Raw genomic sequence first — 20,981 nt, 5'->3', positions numbered from 1 at the left:
TTTAAAGCAGCTTAAATGGCACCAGATAAATTTATTTAGGGTCTGCCGGTAATTTACGTGAATAGTTATTGTTGCATTGACTACATATTGTTTTTAAAGGTTTCATGCACTGCGTCTTAAAGTTATACAGTACTAGCTGATGTACCCATGCTTCACTATGGAATTCTACATTTTATACAGAATTCTAGGTTAGGTACAGTACACGTTGTGAGCAAGATTGTTTTAAATTGCATAGCTGTTAACGTTACCCAATAAACGCGAGTGGGAAGTCGCCAAACGTCTTTTCACATATGAAGACGGGGTTAGGGAATTTTCAGTGCAATGGTAGTCACAATCAGGTTGGGGAGTTTATATTTATAACTCATTCTCCACCTGCCATTTTACATCCTCAGAAAGACTGTCTTGGTGGTTTTAGCAAACTGAAATGAACATACGTCATTACAATGACATCAGTAGGAATTGCGCGATTAAAAGCAATGCTTTCATATGAAATACTCGATCAGATGAAAAACCACACATTTTCTCACTTTTAACAAACATTACTATGCTGCTGATACAGTCCAAAGTTCCAGACCTTCAATGACCAAGAGGCAGACAGCCGTGATCTGTGAACACTCTTCGTATTTTTTCAGTGGGGAGGGAGTCGAATAGTGGAGAGTCCCAGAGTAAAAATTATGCCCTTTTACTAATCTGTTTCCTAGGAGTAACCGATGAGTCGGAAAATCTTAATTCACTACACTGACGGCGGAAAAATCTGTCTGACTTTGAGGCAAATTTTTCCCACTCTTCACTGCTAATTTGGAAGAAAATTAATGTAGAATTTAATAAAAGTGAAAAGGAAGAAGATTTTCTTAAGAAACAGCTCTTTTCAGGGTTGAATTTTGAGTTATTTAGTGAATTGTGGCGCTATATTTGGAATAGGCCTAAATTGTAATTCTAGACCAGGTCATACTACTACTGCTGCTGGTACTACTACTAAGTGAGCCTTTACCTTAAGTGTGCACATTGCTCATTCAAAACAGCGCATCAGAGTAGGGATCGAATAGCTGGAATAATATGATGAACCCATGTGTTGTGTACGAACAGTATCAGAAAATCTATGAACCAGAGGAATGGCATGCTAAAGAAGAAAGTTTTCTAACTCCCCAGCTAATTGCCACCAATATTCAGTCAGGCTGTTATACTCGGTACGCAGCAGTAATCCCATCTATCGGAGTTGAGTGGCAGCATTAAGAGACAAAGAACATCTCGACAAACAGTGGTCAATGTAATGTTATTGTTGATTAATGTTATGCGCTTTCGATATTGTAGGCCTTCACATTCAGTTTCCTTCCGACTCTGAAATACCACGTTATTTATGAGTTTCATGTCCGTATTGACTGATTACACGTATCTGGATAAGAAAGAAATTCCACCTTACCAATACTGTTTATTGTATATATAGACTTACATCAGTACCGGTTTCGACCCTATTTGGTTATCATCAGCTGATAAATCATGATATTACATCTGTTAGGCATTGGTTTGTAATACCTATCTAAAAAGATTTTGTCATCCATTAACACATCCAGATGTCTAATGCGGGTATAAGTTGGATGTTATTGTCATTTCATTTGTAAGTCCGCGAAAGTAAAATTGTTTTTGTGGTTTAAATGTGATTGTAAAAACTTAACCTAAGCTTAAAAACTAATTGTACGTACACATTAAACATATTAAAAACACTATAAACATGTGTATAAAACACCTGATGGATTTAAAAGTTCACGTCTTGCGTATTCCTTCGTCAAACTTCCATGTTAGAGTTTTGTGAGCATATATTTAAGTTGGTTGATTTTGTGCTTGTAAACAGTGGTATAGGTTCCTGAGAATGTTCTATTTGACTGAAAGATGTCTTTGTATGCTTATAATAAAAACCCTGTCATTAAATGATCCAATAGTGCGGACAAAGACAATATGTGGCTCAGCTGTAAACAAAATCTTGTTCTTAAAAGTTTGAAGCAGATGATGGAGTCTTGGTTTTATGGATTTGATTGAATTTGTATTGGTGGTAACTTCTTCCTTGTCCATATTTGTGTGCCGGTGCTATGGTTATCTGTGGAAGATAAATTGATTTGAGTAAAGTGTTATAAGTTTGAAGGAATGCCTAATGTTGTGTGCAAATGTGAAATTGTACTTACTGCTGTTGTTGTGGTTGGGTGACGTTCTGTTTAAGAGCTTGCTGCGTACTGCTACGCATTCGCCTTCGACTGATGTTCGCTGTAGTGCGGGGTAGGGAGAGTGGCTAGTGTGCGGGTAAGGGTAGACCTCGGCATGTTGTTCGGCGTTTTTTGGAACGTGCTGTGTTCTGTTTATTTACTATTTTGAGGTAAGAATTTTTTAGGGCGGGAATAACTTTATTAGAGATGACATTGGTTTTATCTGTAATATCATTTATATTGTAGTTAGGATTAGCGTATTGGTCTAGGGAGATGTAGAAATCTTCTGTTATGTTGAGGAGGGGCCCTTAGAATTTATGTTTAATATTTTCATATCATTCTCAATGTCCGTAAGCCTGGATTTGAATTCCCCGATATGCTGACCTATTGATGAAAAGTGATTGTTTTATTGTGTTTAAATGTTCGTTGTAGCGGATTATGAAGTTTCTGCCTGTACGTCGAATGTAACTTGTTTCGCAATTGATGCGGTAAAGTCCTGATTGGTTGTATTTATTGTTGTTGTTGACTGTCTTGGCGTTGTGTATAATATTGGTGCTGTTGTGCGTGGTTTTAAATGCTATTTTCAGGTTGTTCTTTTTAAAAACATTAGTTACGGTGTATAAGTGTGTATTGTTGAAGGTAAATAGGGCATAATCTTTCTTGGGTTTGTCTATTTTTGTTAATTTTTTTGGCTGGAATTTAATTTTGTGAATGATTTTAGTAACCATTTCTTTACTGTATCCATTGTATTTAGCTATATTGTGGATTGGTTGTAGTTCATTATTTAGATCTTCTGTTGTCATTGGTATGTTGAAGGCTCTGTATACCATGCTGTAATAAGCTGCTCTTTTATGTGTGTTGGGGTGGATGAAATCAATTTTTATGGTATTTGGGGTACGTGTGATTTTTCTGTAGATTTTGTAAGATAAATGGTTTTCATGTCTGGTTATTGTTAGGTTGTCTGGTTATTGTTAGGTCCAAGTAATTTAAGGTGCAGTTGTTTTCGATCTCTTCAGTGAATTTTATTTGGGGGTCCAATTTGTTGAGTTTGTCTAATATGGTGTTTGCGTCAGTGGATCTGTTGTTGATGATTACAAAAATATCGTCAACAAATCTGCACCAGAAGAAAATGTTTTCTATTTTACTGATTGGTGTGTATTCTAGGTGATCTATAAAAATTTCAGCTAGTATGCCAGAGATCCCATAGGTAGGCCCTGTTGCTGGTATATGGTATCATGGAATTTAAAATACAGTAGAAGTCCGTTGGAGCAAGAAATCACAACAGCGGAAAATTTACTCGCTATAGCAGATTGTCGTTATATCCGTTTTTTGTATAAAAGTCGGAAAATCCCCCGTACACAATAAAATCAGTATGAAACGGCAATCAGTTTGTTCATAACGTGCATTTCCGCATATGTTATCCACACTACGGCTTACTTGTTTGTTATTTTTCAAAATCCGATACTACGTGAAAGTGTATGTTTAATTTCATTCCGAAAAAATTGCAGTACCGTACTTCTCTGAATCCATGATGAACCCCACTTTTTCCTTCAAAAAATTAAATCATGCTCAAAAAGTGCTTTGTAAAAGCACATGAATGCCTTTGTTGTACAGTACCAGTGCGCATTTTTATAGGCCGAACATTGGCTTTCGTCATACCGCATTTTTTGCGGCTGCATAATTATTCTTTATTTTCGAGGGTTTAATGACCATTTACTTAAAATTGGCATCATAATACCGAAAAGAACCCGTTGAAAATTTGCCGGCAATACCTATTCCATGCGTCTCTACAATACGGCGATCCGTCAGGAAAATATTCTTGCTGTCTATAAAACTGTCAGGCCCTACAGTACTTTTACTCAGTGGCAGATATATCCGGCTGCCGCTACACGCACATCTCGCTTGCCGGGTTCGGCCAACTTCAGCAGCTAGCGATTGCGGACGTTGAAGGTCAACGAACGAGTTTATTGCGCCACGGTATGGCCATTATTACAAGTTTAGCTATCGTTGTCTTCACGCTGACTCCAAATATTGGCTTTTACTTGGGCCTATGCCATATTTTCTTGCAGCTGCACAATTATTCTGCATTTCCGAATGTTTAATAACAATTACTGGTAACTTAAAATTGGCATCATAATATCGACGAGAACCCGCTGAAAATTTACCGGCAATACCTGTTCCACGTATCTTTTGGACTATCCATCATGAAAATATTCCTGCTGTCTATAAAACTTAAATTTACTAAGAGTTAGGTACAGTAGACGCATTATAACTCTGCCATTGATAGCTGTGGCCTTTCTAAGAATTCGAAGGCTCGCATGTTTTGATGCCATTCTGCAGATTTGAGAAACGTTTTTGTAGAGGCTAATAAAATGTCATTCTCTCTTCACTATTTCCCGAGATCCAGTGACATTACACACAGGCACTGTACAACCGGTTGTCACGGCTAGTGATGTATAATAAAGAGGCGGTTGTTTATTGGCAACGAATTTTGCGTGTGCCTATGAGGGTGAATAAAAGCAGCGTGGTTACCGCGGTAGTTGCCAGTGGTATTCATTCCTATTAGGCCGCGAATGCAAGACAACCCTTGATTTTTCGCATGAGATTCTGAGGGGAAAGAACGTCGTCTTGGATTCGGAGAAATATGGTATCACTGAAGAGTTTCTGTCTTCTTCAAATGGCGTCACCTAACCTAACCGTGTGTGTGTCATGAAAACATATTTGAAACGCATCTAGAGCTGATTTATCCTCGCTAAAAATTTACATGTGAATAGCCTTTCGAAAATTTAACTAGACGCGAGAAAATATGAACTATGCTCTGAAATCAGTGATGTAGGCCTACTCTGCCATATCTTGAGGTGTATCACATTCTTAATTAATTTCAGACCGAGCTGGATAGCTGCAGTCGCTTAAGTGCAGCCAGTATCCAGTATTCGGGAGATAGTGGGTTCGAACCCCACTGTCGGCAGCCCTGAAGATGGTTTTACGTGGTTTCTCATTTTCACACCGGGCACTGTACCTTAATTAAGGCCACGGGCGCTTCCTATTCCTAGCCCTTTCCTGTCCCATTGTCGCCATTAGATCTATCTGTGTCGGTGCGACGTAAAGCAACTTGCTAAAAAGTAATTAATTTCAGTATATAACATTAAAATTAAGAGATCGTTTATTCAGCCATTATTTTTAACGAGTTAACAACGGCTGTCAGCCACATTATTTACGCATTTATTACGAAAACTTTTTATCCTCTTTCATTTCGAATTTTCTTTAGAGAAGAGCAGTCGTTGGTCATTATTACTAATCGACTCCAACATCGCCTTCGAATGTCGATGAAAGAACTCACTAGTGGACATAGCGAGAAAACTGCCGAAGATAATCGATTGCATGCAACATAATCGCTGTGGTGCATAAATATCGATAACGGAAAAAATAGCGTGCGCTTAATCGCTCGTAATAATGGATGCGTCAGTAATACGGCTCTCGCTGTAACCGAAGGATAATGCACAGTTTAATATAGGAATTTTGAAGGGACAGCAAAACATTGTCAGTATAACGGGGTTCTCGTTATATGCCGAATTCGCTATACCGGACTTCTACTGTAATTATTATTGATGGCAAATTCAAGTAGTTTCATGAATTCTTCTATTTCTAGAGTGCTCAAATTGCTGTAGTTTTTTGTTGGATTCAGTTATATCTATGGTTTGTTCAGTGGGAATATTTGGATACATGTTTGTTATATCAAATGAAGCAAGAGTATGGTGTTGTTCAATCTTTAATTCTTTAGTTCTACTGCAAAAATCTATTGAGTTGCGTACTGTCTTATTTGCTAAAAATGAGTAATGCTTTTTAAGGAATTTTTGAATTAATTGCAAAAGTTTATAGGTTGGGCTAGCTCTGTAATTTATGATTGGTCTCATTGGTATGTTTTCTTTATGTATTTTAGGGTAGGCTTCTGCAGTCGGTAGTTGGGGGTTCATTGTTATGAGTTATGCGGGTTCTGTTTCGGTGAGAAGAAAGTGTGTGTTCTTAAGTAGACTTTTGAGGTTTCTTTGTATGTTGTTGGTTGGATCTTTACATTTGATTAGAAAGTTGTTGTCTTGGAAACATTCTTTGGTCTTTGCTATGTATTTGTTCTTGTCAATAATGACAGTAGTGTTACCTTTGTCGGTTTTCGTTATAAGTAAATTGTTCTGTTTTATTTTGTTTTTAAGTTTAAGTGCGATTTATTAGTGGTATTGTTATTTTGCTTGTTGTTGTGAATGTTTTTGATATATTGTGGAATCCTTTTGTTGATTTCACGTCTGACCTCTTGAAGCCTCCACGGCTCAGGCTACAGTGCTTCGGCCTCTAACCGCTGGATAGCGTGGTTCAAGTCCCGGTTACTCCATGTGAGATTTGTGCTGGACAAAGCGGAGGTGGGACAGGTTTTTCTCTGGGTACTCCTGTTTTCCCTGTCATCTTTCATTCCAGCAACTCTCTCCATTAACATTTCATCTGGCAGTCATTTATCAAAGCTCCAGAGGAGTGCGACAGGCTTCGGCAGCCGGCACATTTCCTATCCTCGCCGCTAGATGGGGGCTTCATTCATTCCATTCCTGACGCGGTTGAATGACTGGAAACAGGCTGTGGATTTTCATTTTCATGTCAGACCTCTTCTCGTAAGTCTTATGGGATTTTCTGTATGGTGTATTCTGTTTCGGTAATGGTAGTTACGATATTTTGAAAGGATGATGTATTACCCCAGTTGTGTTTGGGTCCCTTGCTCAACATAACTGTTTCTGTTTCGTCGAATGTGGTTTGTGTGAGAATTTTCACAGGTGAATGGAATCTTTGTTGGGGTGGGTTGAGGGGTTTTTGTGCGGGATTTCGGTTGGTGGTTTCGGTTTTCATGGTTCTTTCAGTGTTTCTAATTTCTTATGCAATGTGTTCTGTTTCTTGATGGCTAAAACTTCTATTTTTTTCTTTTGAAATTTGTTGAAAATAATTCCAGTAACTATACGACAGCTCGTGGGATGCCTTAAGATGTGTTGGATGTAGTTCATTAATGTGGTATTTTTTCTTGCGATATAAGAATTTAATTTCTTTTTAACCAGATTGTGTTCTATTTTGCGTGTTACGTGTCTGAGTAGTGAGTCTGTTTGTTGTATTTCTTGAGGAATTTAGGTGTTAAGTTATTTGAAAGGCATTCCTTCAGAAAGGCAATGCTTTTGGTTGTGTTCATTAATTATTTTTTTTTCAGATTTTGATATTTGTATGCATTACGTTTTGCCTGGTTCTCTTTCGTATCATTATTGATGAGTTCCATGTCCCTATTGACTGATTACACATATATGGACAAGAAAGAAATTCCACCTTATCAATACTGTTTATTGTAAATATAGACTTAACATCAGTACTGGTTTCGACCCTATTTAGTCATCAGCTGATAAATCATGATATTACATCTATTAGGCATTGGTTTGTATTACTTATCTAAAAAGATGTTGTCATCCATTAGCACATCCGGATGTCTAATGGGTGTATAAGTTGGATGTTAATATCATTTCATTTGTAAGTCCGTGAAAGTAAAATTGTTTTTGAGGTTTAAATGTGATTGAAAAATAATAACGATTGTTACCAAGGCCTTCCTTAGAAAACATGATTATGTTTAAAAAAAATTTAAATTTAAATTTGAAATCTATCGCCTTCCTAGCGGCATTAACCTACGCTAATATATCGTATTAGAAATAGACCAAGGATGTTTATCTGAAGACAGCATTGAATGTGTATATGAATACTAATCTCGTTATTACCACTCCACTACTAATATACAAATTACTACGTTGCCCCCATCGTGAAATGGTAGGATATCTAGTGAACCAGTTTTTTCTTTCTGATTACATTTGCAGTTATTGCTCTGTTGCTATTTCCTGTGAACTGTTTTTCTTGTAAATTATTACATGACCACTTTCCGCAAGTTTGGAATAATGTGGCCAATTGTTGCATAAAACACTCTGAAATCCCACTGTTATTATTTAGTCGGCCATGGCAGCACACGTTGAGACGACAGCAGATATGTGCGCGGTAAAACGCATTAACTTACTATGTTCGTCACTCGCAGCCCAGCGGTGCATTTCTCTCATCAGTGCATGGAGCTTATATGAACGACACCGTGGGTTTGCGTTGCCTATGGTTAGTACCCACTGTGTGACGAACACCACGGAATAGTACGAGTCCCTGTGATTAGTACACCTATGTGAGGAACACCATAGGTTTGCGCTGCCTGTAAGTGGCGCCGGAATGTGAGAAACACCCTAGGTCTGTTACTTGTGCGTATTACATTACCCTTGAGTGGTACCGTAATGTGTGGAATACCGCGAGTCTATGCACTTTTAATTAGTACCACATGACAAATACCATGGTTCTACTTTACTGGTGATAAGTATCATTATTAGGGGCTGATGACCTGAATTTTGGACCCCTTTAGACAGCAAGCATCATCAGTTCAGGATCATGCTTTAGAAACAGTCCCTTGGTCTGTAATACTATTGTTTTACGCTAGTTTCTGGGAATGTGGGGCATTGAGAGTCGGATCCACTGATTTTTATTTTTTTATTCATCCATTCATTCTTTGTCATCACGTTTTGAATTCTGGGCAGTGGATGATTTTGTACTTTTAAATTGTCATTACATTTCGTCTCATTTCGTACCATTAGGGGCCGGTAACCTAGATGTTAGGCCCCATTAAACAATTATCATCATCAGTTCTCGTCCTAATTCCTCCAGCTGCCAGCTGTCGAAACGTCAGCTGTCTTTCTGCCGGTTCAGTCAATGATAAGATGGAGCGCTCGCGTAATACAGTGTTAGCCAACTACGATATTTTAGAAAAATTGTATGCCGATGATCGTTCAGATGGATTTAGTGATTCTGAATTAGTGGAAAATGAATGTGAGAGTGTTAGTGGAAGTGATATTCAAACCGCTATGCTCCGTAATTTACATAGTGTGCTAATTTATTCAAGTAACCTTGATGACAGCAACGATGTAATCATTGCTGATGTATTAGGAATTGATGCTGAAGATGGTTTTATTATGACAGATCCACGACGATATTTACATCTTTAAAGATACAATCTTGACTAGTTTAATATTTATGTACATTTCTATAATCATGTCCACTCTAGTAGTATGCTCAGTAGAAAAATGTCTGGTCCACAAGGTGTGTAACAAGCTCCAGCATCCGGTCAGCAATGTATTAACACCATTTCTTCACCTAATTTGTGTATATTGTAATGATTATAGAGTTATTATTTAACACATTATCAGTTATTCCTACTGTTAGTATTGCAGTTTGTACAGTTACATATTGAAATACAGTAACTTTATTTTCTTCTTCTTCCTTTACCACTTCAATCATTCTCTGGTCATCTTCTTTGATAGGGTTTCTTTTTATATATTGAAAAACTACTTATAACTCACAGTATGTCTGTATTAGTTGAGACCTTTTACATGGTATGCTGTGTATAATACTTTTTTTTAAAGCTTATCCATAGAAAATTTCAGTCACCTGGCAAAATCAGTTACGCCGTTATTGCTGGATAAGAGCAATTTACTTATGTTTAAACAACTGTTTACCACCTCCTTTATAATGTTTGCATCACTTTTGTTTTTTTGTTTACAGAATGAAATGGAAGGCATCACATCTGCTTAAATGGCTGGTGAAACATGTGGACAGAGTTGAAGCATTCTTCAATATGACATTGTGTAGAGACTATAGATTATGAAAGACTTACTGACAGCAAAGGTAGGCAGCTTGGAAGAAATAATTCATGGGATGAAAGCAGTTACACCACCCTAAATTTTGTATATTTTTTAAAAACCAAAGAGCCATATTTGAGAGAGACTGTCATTTTAGTTGTTCTTGTATATTGAAGTTACCAAAATGATTTTATGGAAGTAATAACGAGGTGTCAGAGCCTTCTGCTGTCGCCACTCATGAGACATGCAGCTAGGTATAGTAAGGTGGTGTAGTGCAGAATATGCCTTTCTAAAATTCCTTGCAAGTGTTCGGGAAGTGTTAAAACTGTAGTCCCAATTGTTGCAGTAGAAACGAAAACAGAAAATTGTCACTCGCCTAGAACCAATTCATTGTCTCAGGGATATCAAAATCCATGTCCTTCATGGCATGAAATCCAGTCTTACCTGCAAATGATCAGTTTCCTTAATATCTTCATTAACAGGATTACAAATTACAAACCTATCAGTAACTTATACAGTAAACTCAATTATTCTTGTGCAAATTATCCAGTTTGCGAGCTATTTTGTGCAACATAAAGTGTAAGCTATTTTCCTGCCTTTGAACTATGCCTTTTCTAAGTTAGAGTTGTTTAGAAATGTAACTTTTATGGTGGCAGTAAATACCATGCTGCACAACAATAAAGTACCTTTTCCATTGTTATTGGTCTAGCGTCTCTCTAAAATTGAAAATTTCCATTGTTAAGCTGTGAACTTGCTACGGAGAGACGGTGGATTCAAACCACCTGAAGATGGTTTTCCGTGGTTTCCCATTTTCACACCGGGAAAATGCTGGGGCTGTATCATAATTAAGGCCATGGCCACTTCCTTCCCACTCCTAGCCCTTTCCTATCCCATCATAGAATTAAGACCTATCTGTATCAGTTCGACGTAAAACAACTAATGTAGTTGGTCCGTTATTGGACATTATAAATTTTCCAGCTAACTCATTCCTGGTTGCCAGCGTTTCGCCCCAGTATGCTAAGTTGGGCTCATCAGTTGGTAAATAGCACACCTACCAAGATGCATAGCTAGTGCATTCCATGGAGGCTACTGCGTAGGCTACTTGAAGCCAACGGCAGTGCCAATGCACTATGAGAGACTGTCTCATTTCCAAAAATTGATGCCTGCCTAGTCATCAGATGATATAGATGTTGATTCCCATAGGGAATTTACTCATTCAGGACAAATATTTCAGGTTTCCTATGGGAATCAACATCTGTGTCATCGTAAAACAACTTGTAAAAAAAATGTACATGATAACTGAAACCTTTACGTTCTTCACTTTTCTTTTGAAATTCTTGCAACACAGATGTAAGGAAAATTCTGTACCAGTATTCACTATCTGCCATGCGTGATGTTCTGCTTTACCTTCATTATTCCAGTCGGACTAACAAAAGTTTCAGTGAGATCACATTTCAACTTGCGTTAAATTTCACTGATATAATCTACGTACCAATAAATGGTCATCTACTAAGAATTTACTGAGTGTTTTATCTGGAATTTTCTAAAATTCATTTCAGAGTACAGTCAAACCTCGATATCTCGAACCTCCATTACTTGAATTTTCGGTATCTCGAAGTAACTTAAATTTCCCGGCCGTTTGTCCTATTTTTCATGTGTATTTCTTTCTCTATTACTTGAAATTCAGTTACACTAATTTCTCGATTTCTCAAAGCAAACATTTCCTACCTTGAAGCAAAAAATAGTCTGTAACTCAAATTTTGTGCAACATTAACTGTGCAATACGGCATTTGTGGTTTGTGAGGAACAGTTAACAAGTAAAGAAAAGTTTACAGTGAAGCTGGGAGCTAATATGATGGGAACCGAAAACCTAAAACTTCTAGTGATTGAAAAATCGCCAAAGCCAAGCCTCGCTGTTTCTCGGGTGTGAATTAATTACCGGCCATGTACGAAAGCAACAATCTTCATTTACGAATCTCGGCTACATGGTATTGACACAGAAGTTTCAACGTGAAGGGAGGAAAGGTTAACAGTAACAAACAGAAGAGAATATCGGATTTTTTCCAAAGGTGTTAACCGACGGTATGTTTCTTCTTTCACTACTGTATATACTGTATCCTGTCTCTGACAATAATAAGGGTAAAGTGATGCCATAAAATAGAATTTGTATATTTTTAAATACTGTTAAAAATAATGTATTCAGTATAAGCCAGTAGGTACGTATGATTCAATTATGTGCTATATATACCCAAAAATGGTATTCTCTATATCTCGAAATTTCGATTATTCAAAAGAAAATTTAGCTCCCAAGGTGATTCGAGATATCGAAGTTCCACTGTATGTGAAAGAACTCGGGGTAAGAGGTAAGTATCTGTTGGTTTGGGTTGCCACTGTAAGGGCCGGGTAGTGTGCATTAAATTATGTGCAAACGACGGACAAGCTGCATGTATCACTGTATCCATTAGCTTTTTGTCCTCTCACCCGCGAGAAACAACAGAGAGTGAACAGCAGGCGCCTGACTGCCTACACGCCCCTCTGCTGAACAGTCTCCAGTCACCAAGCTGATTGTGCTATCTATTTTAGATGGTAAGCTGCGGTGTCACAAGATATTTCTAGGTTTGATTTTAATACAGTGAAACTCTGTTAAGAAGTTTTTCAAGGGACTTCAAAAAAAAAACTTCTTAAGCAGGAAACTTCTTAAAAGGGGTAATGCCCAAAAACTTATTCTGTACTTTGAAATACATGTGAAACACACAGCCAACAGATTTCCTTGTTTGTGAACAATACCAAAATAGGCCGATATATAAGAGCTGCTTACAGAAAGCCACAATATAAAAATTTGATTATCATGACAATATTTTTAGAGATAAAGTAAAATAATTGAACATACCATATTATAAATATATTTGATAAAAGAAGGGAACATATTAAGTTATATAAAAACGTTGCAAGGTTTGATTATTTTAGCAGGCAGAACCATGTCCTTCCACACTTCCCTTCCCTCCGAACTTACACTCTCTGCTTCGCAACAAATTGTTTTGTAAGCGAAAACCAAAAACCCCATGGCACTACAGCCCTTGAAGGGCCTTGGCCTACCAAGCGACCGCTGCTCAGCCCGAAGGCCTGCAGATTACGAGATGTCATGTGGTCAGCACGACGAATCCTCTCGGCCGTTATTCTTGGCTTTCTAGACCGGGGCCGCTATCTCACCGTCAGATAGTTTCTCAATTCTAATCACGTAGGCTGAGTGGACCTCGAACCAGGTCCAGGTAAAAATCCCAGACCTGGCCGGGAATCGAACCCGGGGCCTCCGTGTAAGAGGCAGGCACGCTACCCCTACACCACGGGGCCGGCATTGTAAACGATGCCGGCTCGATTTTTAAAGCGTTCCAGCCACCCGCTCGACGCGGTAAAAGGTACCCTTAATTTGCATGAGGCTTTCTCCTGCACAATAGTCCCACTGAAAGGTATGTTTAAACTTCGCTGTTGTTTAAACCATATTAGCAGAACTTGTTCTATTTCATCGTACTTTTCAGATTTAACTTCCTTACAATTTGCTGAAGTATTCCCTGCAGAAGCAGATATCTCTTCTTTCTTCGCTATAATATCGTTCAAAGTAGACGGCGGCATCCCCAGCTCCTTTGCCAAAGCAACACGAGAAAGTGTAGATGACGCCACTTTCCTTATAATCTCCACTTGGTCTTTTATTGTTAGTGCCTTTCGCTTGATCTCTTTCCTCTGAGTTGCGCTCATTTTCACTTTTAAAAAAAAGCTTGTACGTTGACATTACAACTAACTTCACCTACTCCTATTCATACTAATTACGACGCTACACTATGCTTGGCAATCCGTAGCTTAGGCTTACAAGAAGCAAAGACAAGACGTGTACTAATTTGTTAGCATGTGCTTTCTATCTTCCTCACACCCCTGACACCTGCTTCAAGGATAACGGCAGCAAATGGGAAATCTAGCAACTTACTCTTAAGAGATTCTTAGAACCTAGGCCTAAATCGCCCCTGCATTCCTACTGGTTGTCACGGCAACGGGCGTAGTTTCTGGCTGTTTCACAAGTACCGCATGGCCAAGCCAGTATTGAGTTTATTTTCCCGCTTCAATCCTCTTCATGCTATAGGTAATGAAGAAAAGAAACACAGGTTCGAAGTTGGTAGAAATTAGTGCATGGAAATGTATCCGGGGTATTACGTGGGAGAGATAAAGGTGCAGTAGCAACGCTAGCACATCTAAACGTAAACAGTTTCTTTCCCCGCGAGAATTTTATTTCATGTCTCCTCATCCTTGTGCTACGTTCTAATAATGTGATGTAATAATTACGAGTAACACGATAATACAATGTTTAGCTCGTATAAAGGTAAAATTAAAAATAACTTTCAATTTTATGCCAACACGTGGTATTGCAATGCCTATGTGTGCCTCCCTCAACACCCAGTTGTCTGTCAACATTCGTTCAACTTCGTACACGATCGGGATCTTTCGGTCGGCTGTTTGGCGGCATGTGTATCAGTTGGCTGCTGGCAAATCGGCTGTTTCCTGCATAGAGTCGCGAAGTTGTTTTTATTCATCTCACTAATAACAGACACGGAAAATCTTATCAGTTTAGTTCAAAAACGTAATTTCCTCTACGACAAGGCCCACAAGTATTATTGCAACAACGTAAGACAGAATGCCTGGAAGGAAATAAGCAAGGGAATGAAAAATCAGACAGGTTAGAATATTCAGTTTTGTGGTAGGTTAACAGTAATGTTGTGGGCAAATGCACTTTACGGTTTTTAATTAATGTTTAGGCCACCTCGATTAATGACTTCACCCTGTCGCGGCCCGCAAATTACTGCATTAAAGTTTTATCAAATCATTCATTGCGTACTTTATGTTTCTTACGTAGAATCCCGTTCGATTTTATTCCGCTAGATGGAACGGTGGAGTGGAAATTTTGACTGATGGGTTCGATTCGATTCCACAAGTCGAGAGTGAGCATCTGCTGTCCGTGTTGTCATAGCGCGACGTCATATGGCCGTGGCAGGCCCGCACATGTTCCGTGACACCAGACACACACCGCGAGCGCGCGCACGGTCTAACACAGGGTGCAACTTGCGCGGAGACTGGAGGGTTCTAACCACGGGCTGCTTTGAGCGGACGTTTTCTATCTCAAGGGGCTCTAAAATCTGAACTGTTTAAGCGGGAAATATATTTACAACAGAACACTTTAAACGGGAAAAATATACATATGTCTTAATGCAACTGATCAAGGGACCAAGAATATCACACTTCTTAGGCGGGAAAACTTCTTATGCGGGAACTTCTTAACCGAGTTTCACTGTACCTCGCAGCTGATTTTTGGTGTAGAATGTTCTTACATGATATTCATTCTGTCAACTTTTCAGGCTAATTGCAGTTGTTGTCATGGCTCATTTTGAAAGTCGCCAACTCCACTTTTTTTCAATTTCGAGCTGAACCTACGGATGTATTTGTAAAGCAGTGCTTTTATCTGGGTGTCCACATTCTTAAAACTCAGTGGTAATCTAGGAGATGCCAGGAAAATTCCGTTTGTTCGTCGAAAATCATAGATACCACTTCATTTTTTGAAAAGTAGTGAACTTTCTCTAGTGATGAAACTTCAGGGGAAAATTTTTATATCCTCTTAAGCAACCCAGGTTGCACAGATGGTCATTTGGTTTATATCTAACTGATTTTCAAGGGTACTTACATTACAAAATACCTCGTTGCCACCAACGGTCGTGCTTTTATTGTACCCCCAGCTTGGTGGACTACCAGAGTAAACGGAGCACAGGCGTGGGAACTCTGTCCCATTCCTTCCTTCCTTCCTTCCTTCCTTCCTTCCTTCCTTCCTTCCTTCCTTCCTTCCTTCCTTCCTGCATGTTTTCCAGAGACCATTCATGGTGCACGGACGGCAATGTTGGAGACTTCTTTCAACAGTCCAAATGTGCATAAATTCAATAAAAACCCGGAGATGTTCTGGTGGTATGACTTGAGGCTTCGTGCATATGGATCTGCACATGATTTGAGCCCACTCCATACAATTACAGGATGTGTCTCTGATAGGTGTCGTAATGGATTCCAGGACGTTTTTTTTTAACCTTGTGTATCATCAACTTATTTGCATAACTGAATCCAGTGACAAGCATAAACCCACAGGGAAAACTGTCCTGACAATGGTGAATGGTCTTGTACCTCTGCTCCAGTATACAAAAAAAAAAAAATTAAATTCAAGCTTTCATCATTTAAGTTTGAGAAAGAATACCTTTAGAGCTAAGCAGTGCATATTTTCCAATCAATGACTAAATAATGAACTGTGTCCATACTTGGCTGGATGGTTATATTTGGTACGAGATGATCTTATCCAGCATATTGTAATATTGTAAAGTGTTCTTCAAAAATTGACTAATATGGAGAAGCTTACAGGCCAAAACATTTAACAGTGTGTTAAGTAGATGTTCACAGCTGAGCATTTCTCTTTCTATATGGGGAGGAAAATCTCAGCTATGCTCTGAACTGCCACCATCATCATCATCATCATCAAGTTGGCTTTAGAAGATCCTATAACTTTTCCATTAGACTCCAGCGAGAAGATATAAAGACTTTAACACTGAAGAAGCTTAACATTCTTCATTCAGGTCGCTGTTCAGAATGGGAAGCCTGAAATTTGAAATTTTGTTCAAGGGAAGTTGGGAGGAAAAGTCACGTGTGGTGTTTCTATTTTTTTCAAATTGAGTGGACACACCGTTAATTATGTGGTGTAGTAATTTACAAAGTGTGGTGTATCTTTTTTAAATGACATCTAAAAGTTATATTTATTTCTAATATGTGACCTTACTCCAAGTTATTGCCAGAGTATAGGACAGGATGTTTACATGACATTTTATTAGTACTGGTGGAACTCTATTCTCTTTCACTCTTGTTATGACTACTTTTCTGCAGTTTTTGATCAGTGTAGTGAAGTACTTGTACAAATGTTGACACTTGAAGAAATTAAAAGGCAAGCAAATCGTTACTTGTCGAAAAGGAAACTAGTACGTTTGGCAGAAGAAGGACAGGAAAATGTGAATATTAGATACCTTACAGGCGTTCTGTGAGAGTGATTTCTTCCTCTTTAAACGTGCGACATAGAGCCACTTAAACTCTGAAACGTGTGAAAACGGATCTTTCCCTTGAATTTCTGTGTTATATTTTTTACTTTCCGTTTGTGGAAATATGTTCTTTATACTGTAAATTTATTTGTGTATCTCTGATAACTGTGTAATTAATCAGTCATTTGTTGTTGTATATCCCAAAATTTTGCATGAAAATCCACAACCTGCTTCCAGTCATTCGACCGGGTCAGGAATGGAATGAATGAAGCCCCATCTAGCGGCGAGGATAAGAATTGTGCCGACTGCCAAAGCCTGTCGCACTCCTCTGGGGCAGTGATTAATGAATGACAGGCACTTTTCTAATTTTTACCTACTTTCATATCCCAGTAATATATTTTGACCGAGCACGTTGGTGGCACACAACTGTGAGCTTGCATTCAGCAGATAGTGGATTCGAACCCCACTGTCGGCAGTCCTGAAAATGGTTTTCCATGGTTTCCCATATTCACACCAAATCAGGCCATGGCCGCTTCCTTCCAATTCCTTGCCCTTTCCTATCTCATCGTCGCCATAAGACCTCTCTGTGTCAGTGCTACGTAAAGCCAATTATAAGTAATAAATTGACAAGAGGGTCCACCTTTTCAGTACAATATATTATATATATTTTCCAAACAAGAACGAAAGGCAAGATGTCCTGTTATGATGACCTCCATTTTTTAACAAAGGAATCTCCAAAGAACTTTTATTACTTGTGCTTATTGTCCTAATGTTTTTTCTTCTCAATTCTTTCTTTATACAGCTGAAGGGGACCACTAAGTGGTCGAAACATGTCCTGTAAGTGCTAATTTATATTCAATTTTGCCTGAGGCAATAATAAAGTATCGATTAGGTGGTTATTTATACTAACTTCTTGGTAATCATACCCAACAACTTTCTCGATTTAGACGGGAGACTCCCGATTCTCGACGGTTTTTCGTGCCTCCCGATTATTCTCTATTTCTCTCGATTTTAGCTTTTTTTTATTTTATTTTTTTATTTTTGTGAACTTCAAACATTTGTTTTTTCAAATCCCGTCATTTCAGCATTGTACGCCATTGGCCGGAAGTCCTTTGCTCATTGGCCGCTTTCAAATGAAATGTCGGCGTGTATTCATACGAGAAATACGCGCTAATGTGTGATGTTTATTGAAACCTGTATATCGCGACGCGTATATCGATTGTAAATCTCTTGTTCTGGTGTGCTATGTTCATGTTCTTTCACATCAGTCTAGTTGGTAATTTATGACAGAATTTCAAAGATAGTGTAGCGACTAGTGACTTTTGTAGAGATCTTAGAAGCCATATGGAGACAATTCTGGCAAGTTTTAATTTATTACTAGAGGTTGCCTGGCCGAGGCGGTAAAGGCGTGCTCGTTTCGCCCGGAAGAACATGGGTTCGAATCCTCTCACGAAGTTGTAAAATTTAAGAAACAAGATTTCCACTTCCGGAGGTGCACATGGCCCGGAGGTTCACTCAGCCTACACCAAAAATAAGTACCAGGTGAATTCCTGGGGGCAAAGGCAGCCACTACCCTATCAAGTGCCAAGGTTACAGTTAGTGGAAGCCTTTACCTTCCACCCCTCCAAGGGCCTTCATGGCCTGTGCGGAGATGACTCTTAATTTATTACTAGAGAAAAATAGCATTGCGGTTCGCATAATCGCGCTGGTGTGTGATGCAATATATTAATCGATGCATTTGCTAAGTGATGGCATTTAAGAACATGACTGATTCACACATGTGAAGCATGAGTTCAGATTACATGTAACTAATCTCAGTTTTAATTTTAATACAAGAAGTCAATTAACAATTGTTTTTAATAAACTAGAACTTGAGAAGAAGAAAAATTTTAGCCAAATTTTCATCATTATGAAGATATTACTGTGTTTTGGAAGTCAGTGTCGTTAGAATTAACGAATATTCCAATTTTAGTATTGTCATTCATATTGTTAAACTGCCCATGTGTTCACAAATTCCTATGTTTATGTATTTTACTACTTAATTTTAGAATTATAATTAAGCACAAATTTGTCATAGCAAATTAACAATGACAAGTCTTAACCTTGAGATGATTACAAAGGCTGAGGATGCTTGAAACCAAGCGAAACCATGTCCCCATAAAGTAGTGTTGTAACAATATTAATTTCTAACATAAAATCAATTGTATTGAAAAGGTGGAATAGAAAAATACAAATTTGTAAGGCTTATCAGATATCGATCATCTCACTCACATACCTCCTGTGAGGGAATGGAGTTGGGTAATTTTTAGCCATGTAGCCTCGCATAGCAACAGTCGGGTTTTGAGACAATAAGTGTCATAATATATATCCTAGTATCCCTGTATTTTACAAGACACGTAGAATAAGCCTTTTTGACCAATTGTATATCATGATTTTTCCTGATTTTCATATCAAAATCTCGTGGGGTTTTTTTGTTTTGTAAAGTTGGCAAGTGTGTATAGAGCAGGCTACGGTATACTACTCGCCTATTGGTCCGTCATGCTGGGGGGATTGCTGATTGGCTGTTCTTTGGCCAATGGTTCAGGACTAAAAACCAGGCTTTGTTTACCCGTTCAGATTAATAATGTAGTAGGTATGAAATGATGAACGTAGCATTTTATTAATACGATCTTAATTCGTCCAATTCGTATGTATAGAGCGTATAGCCTGGAAAATATTATAATCTATCAGTTTCATGTCCGTAATGATACTTGTATCACAGTCAGAAAGAATGGGTACCGTCCACCTAATCAATAATTGGTACCCATTCTTTGTAATTGTGAACAGCCTGGAAAATGCGGATATGATTTATAGCACCGGCCCTGAAAGCCTCAATTGCTATATTAATTATGAATATCTTGATCGATCATTCAGTTGGATAAGGGAACCTCGATTATTGATACTTACATCGAGGTTGGTTTGTTGACGGTTATGTCTCGTGATTCCAGTTAGTCAAGTGTATAATCTTACGTGTCGAGTACTGTATGAAAGCCTTTAAATACGTCAGCCTTGTGTCGGTAGATTTACTGGCACGTAAAGGAACTCCTGTGGGACTAAATTTCAGCACCTCGGTGTCTCCGAGACTTAAAGCCAATAACATTAATCTCTTTAAGGCAGATCCAGGTCAAACTATTTTTGGTTGGTGGATGTTATGATGCTTTACAGACATAGCCTTCCTCATCTTTTGCCATTGCTATGCTGTCTGATGCACATCGGGTAAGATGCAATGCTACCAATGCACTTCCTTATGGTATGCAGACGTGCGAAGTCTCCCGATTTTTCATCGTTCCTCCCGATCTTCGGGTCCAATCTCCTGATTTTCGGAGCAATATCCGTAATTTTCGTATTATTTTAAACTCCTGCGGATTTCCTCGTTCTGTTGATATATGGCTGAGTATGGCTGGTCGATAGTAGCTCTAATGATACCAGATGGCAGTATGGGGCACGGTGGCCAGTCCTGTGCTGCTCTTTGGTCTACAATACAGTCATTCTCTTTGCAAGCGAGTCAAGCGAGTAACATTCTCTTTGGAGTAACCTAACCTCAGAAGTAGCACACCATAGTCGTTCTACCCGGGGCAAGACCTGCAGAAGTGCCCGTATTGTGCCTTAATATTTGTTTTGGCCAAAATGTCAAAAAAGAAATATGATGCAGTGTTTAAAAGTGCTTATAGGGAAGAGTTTCCGTGTTTGAGTGAATCCAGAAAGGGACTAACGTTCACATTCTGTACTATATGTAGGTGCGATTTTTCAGTTGCACATGGCGGGAAATGCGATATACTCAAGCATATGCAAATGAAAAAAACATAAGGAGAGTGTCCAGTGTGTACCCTCTAGCGACCCCTTGTATCATATATGATACACTGGGAATTTATTTTCTCTGGCGCTTCGTATGCATGTTGGGAAGGTTGCAC

The 20,981-nt window shown here is 38.6% G+C and overlaps 1 protein-coding gene and 1 long non-coding RNA gene across 3 annotated transcripts in view; one reads left to right on the top strand and one right to left on the bottom strand.

Moving 5' to 3' along the window:
* Polr1D (RNA polymerases I and III subunit AC2 l(2)37Cg) overlaps positions 1 to 10,628 on the top strand; it is a 48,756-nt gene extending 38,128 nt beyond the window's left edge. For both annotated transcript variants that reach the window (XM_067156354.2, XM_067156355.2), the window contains exon 4: positions 9,852 to 10,628. In XM_067156354.2, the coding sequence (XP_067012455.2) occupies positions 9,852 to 9,881 (30 nt within the window). In that variant the 3' untranslated portion in view covers positions 9,882 to 10,628. The remainder of the gene's footprint in view (positions 1 to 9,851) is intronic.
* Positions 1 to 20,981, bottom strand: part of LOC136884287 (uncharacterized) — a 105,885-nt gene that overhangs the window by 4,963 nt on the left and 79,941 nt on the right. The window lies entirely within an intron of this gene.

This window comes from Anabrus simplex, chromosome 12 (genome assembly GCF_040414725.1).
Source record: "Anabrus simplex isolate iqAnaSimp1 chromosome 12, ASM4041472v1, whole genome shotgun sequence".
NCBI lineage: Eukaryota > Metazoa > Arthropoda > Insecta > Orthoptera > Tettigoniidae > Anabrus > Anabrus simplex.
Note: the sequence above shows the minus strand (reverse complement) of the source record. Positions and strands in the feature narration are given on the sequence as shown.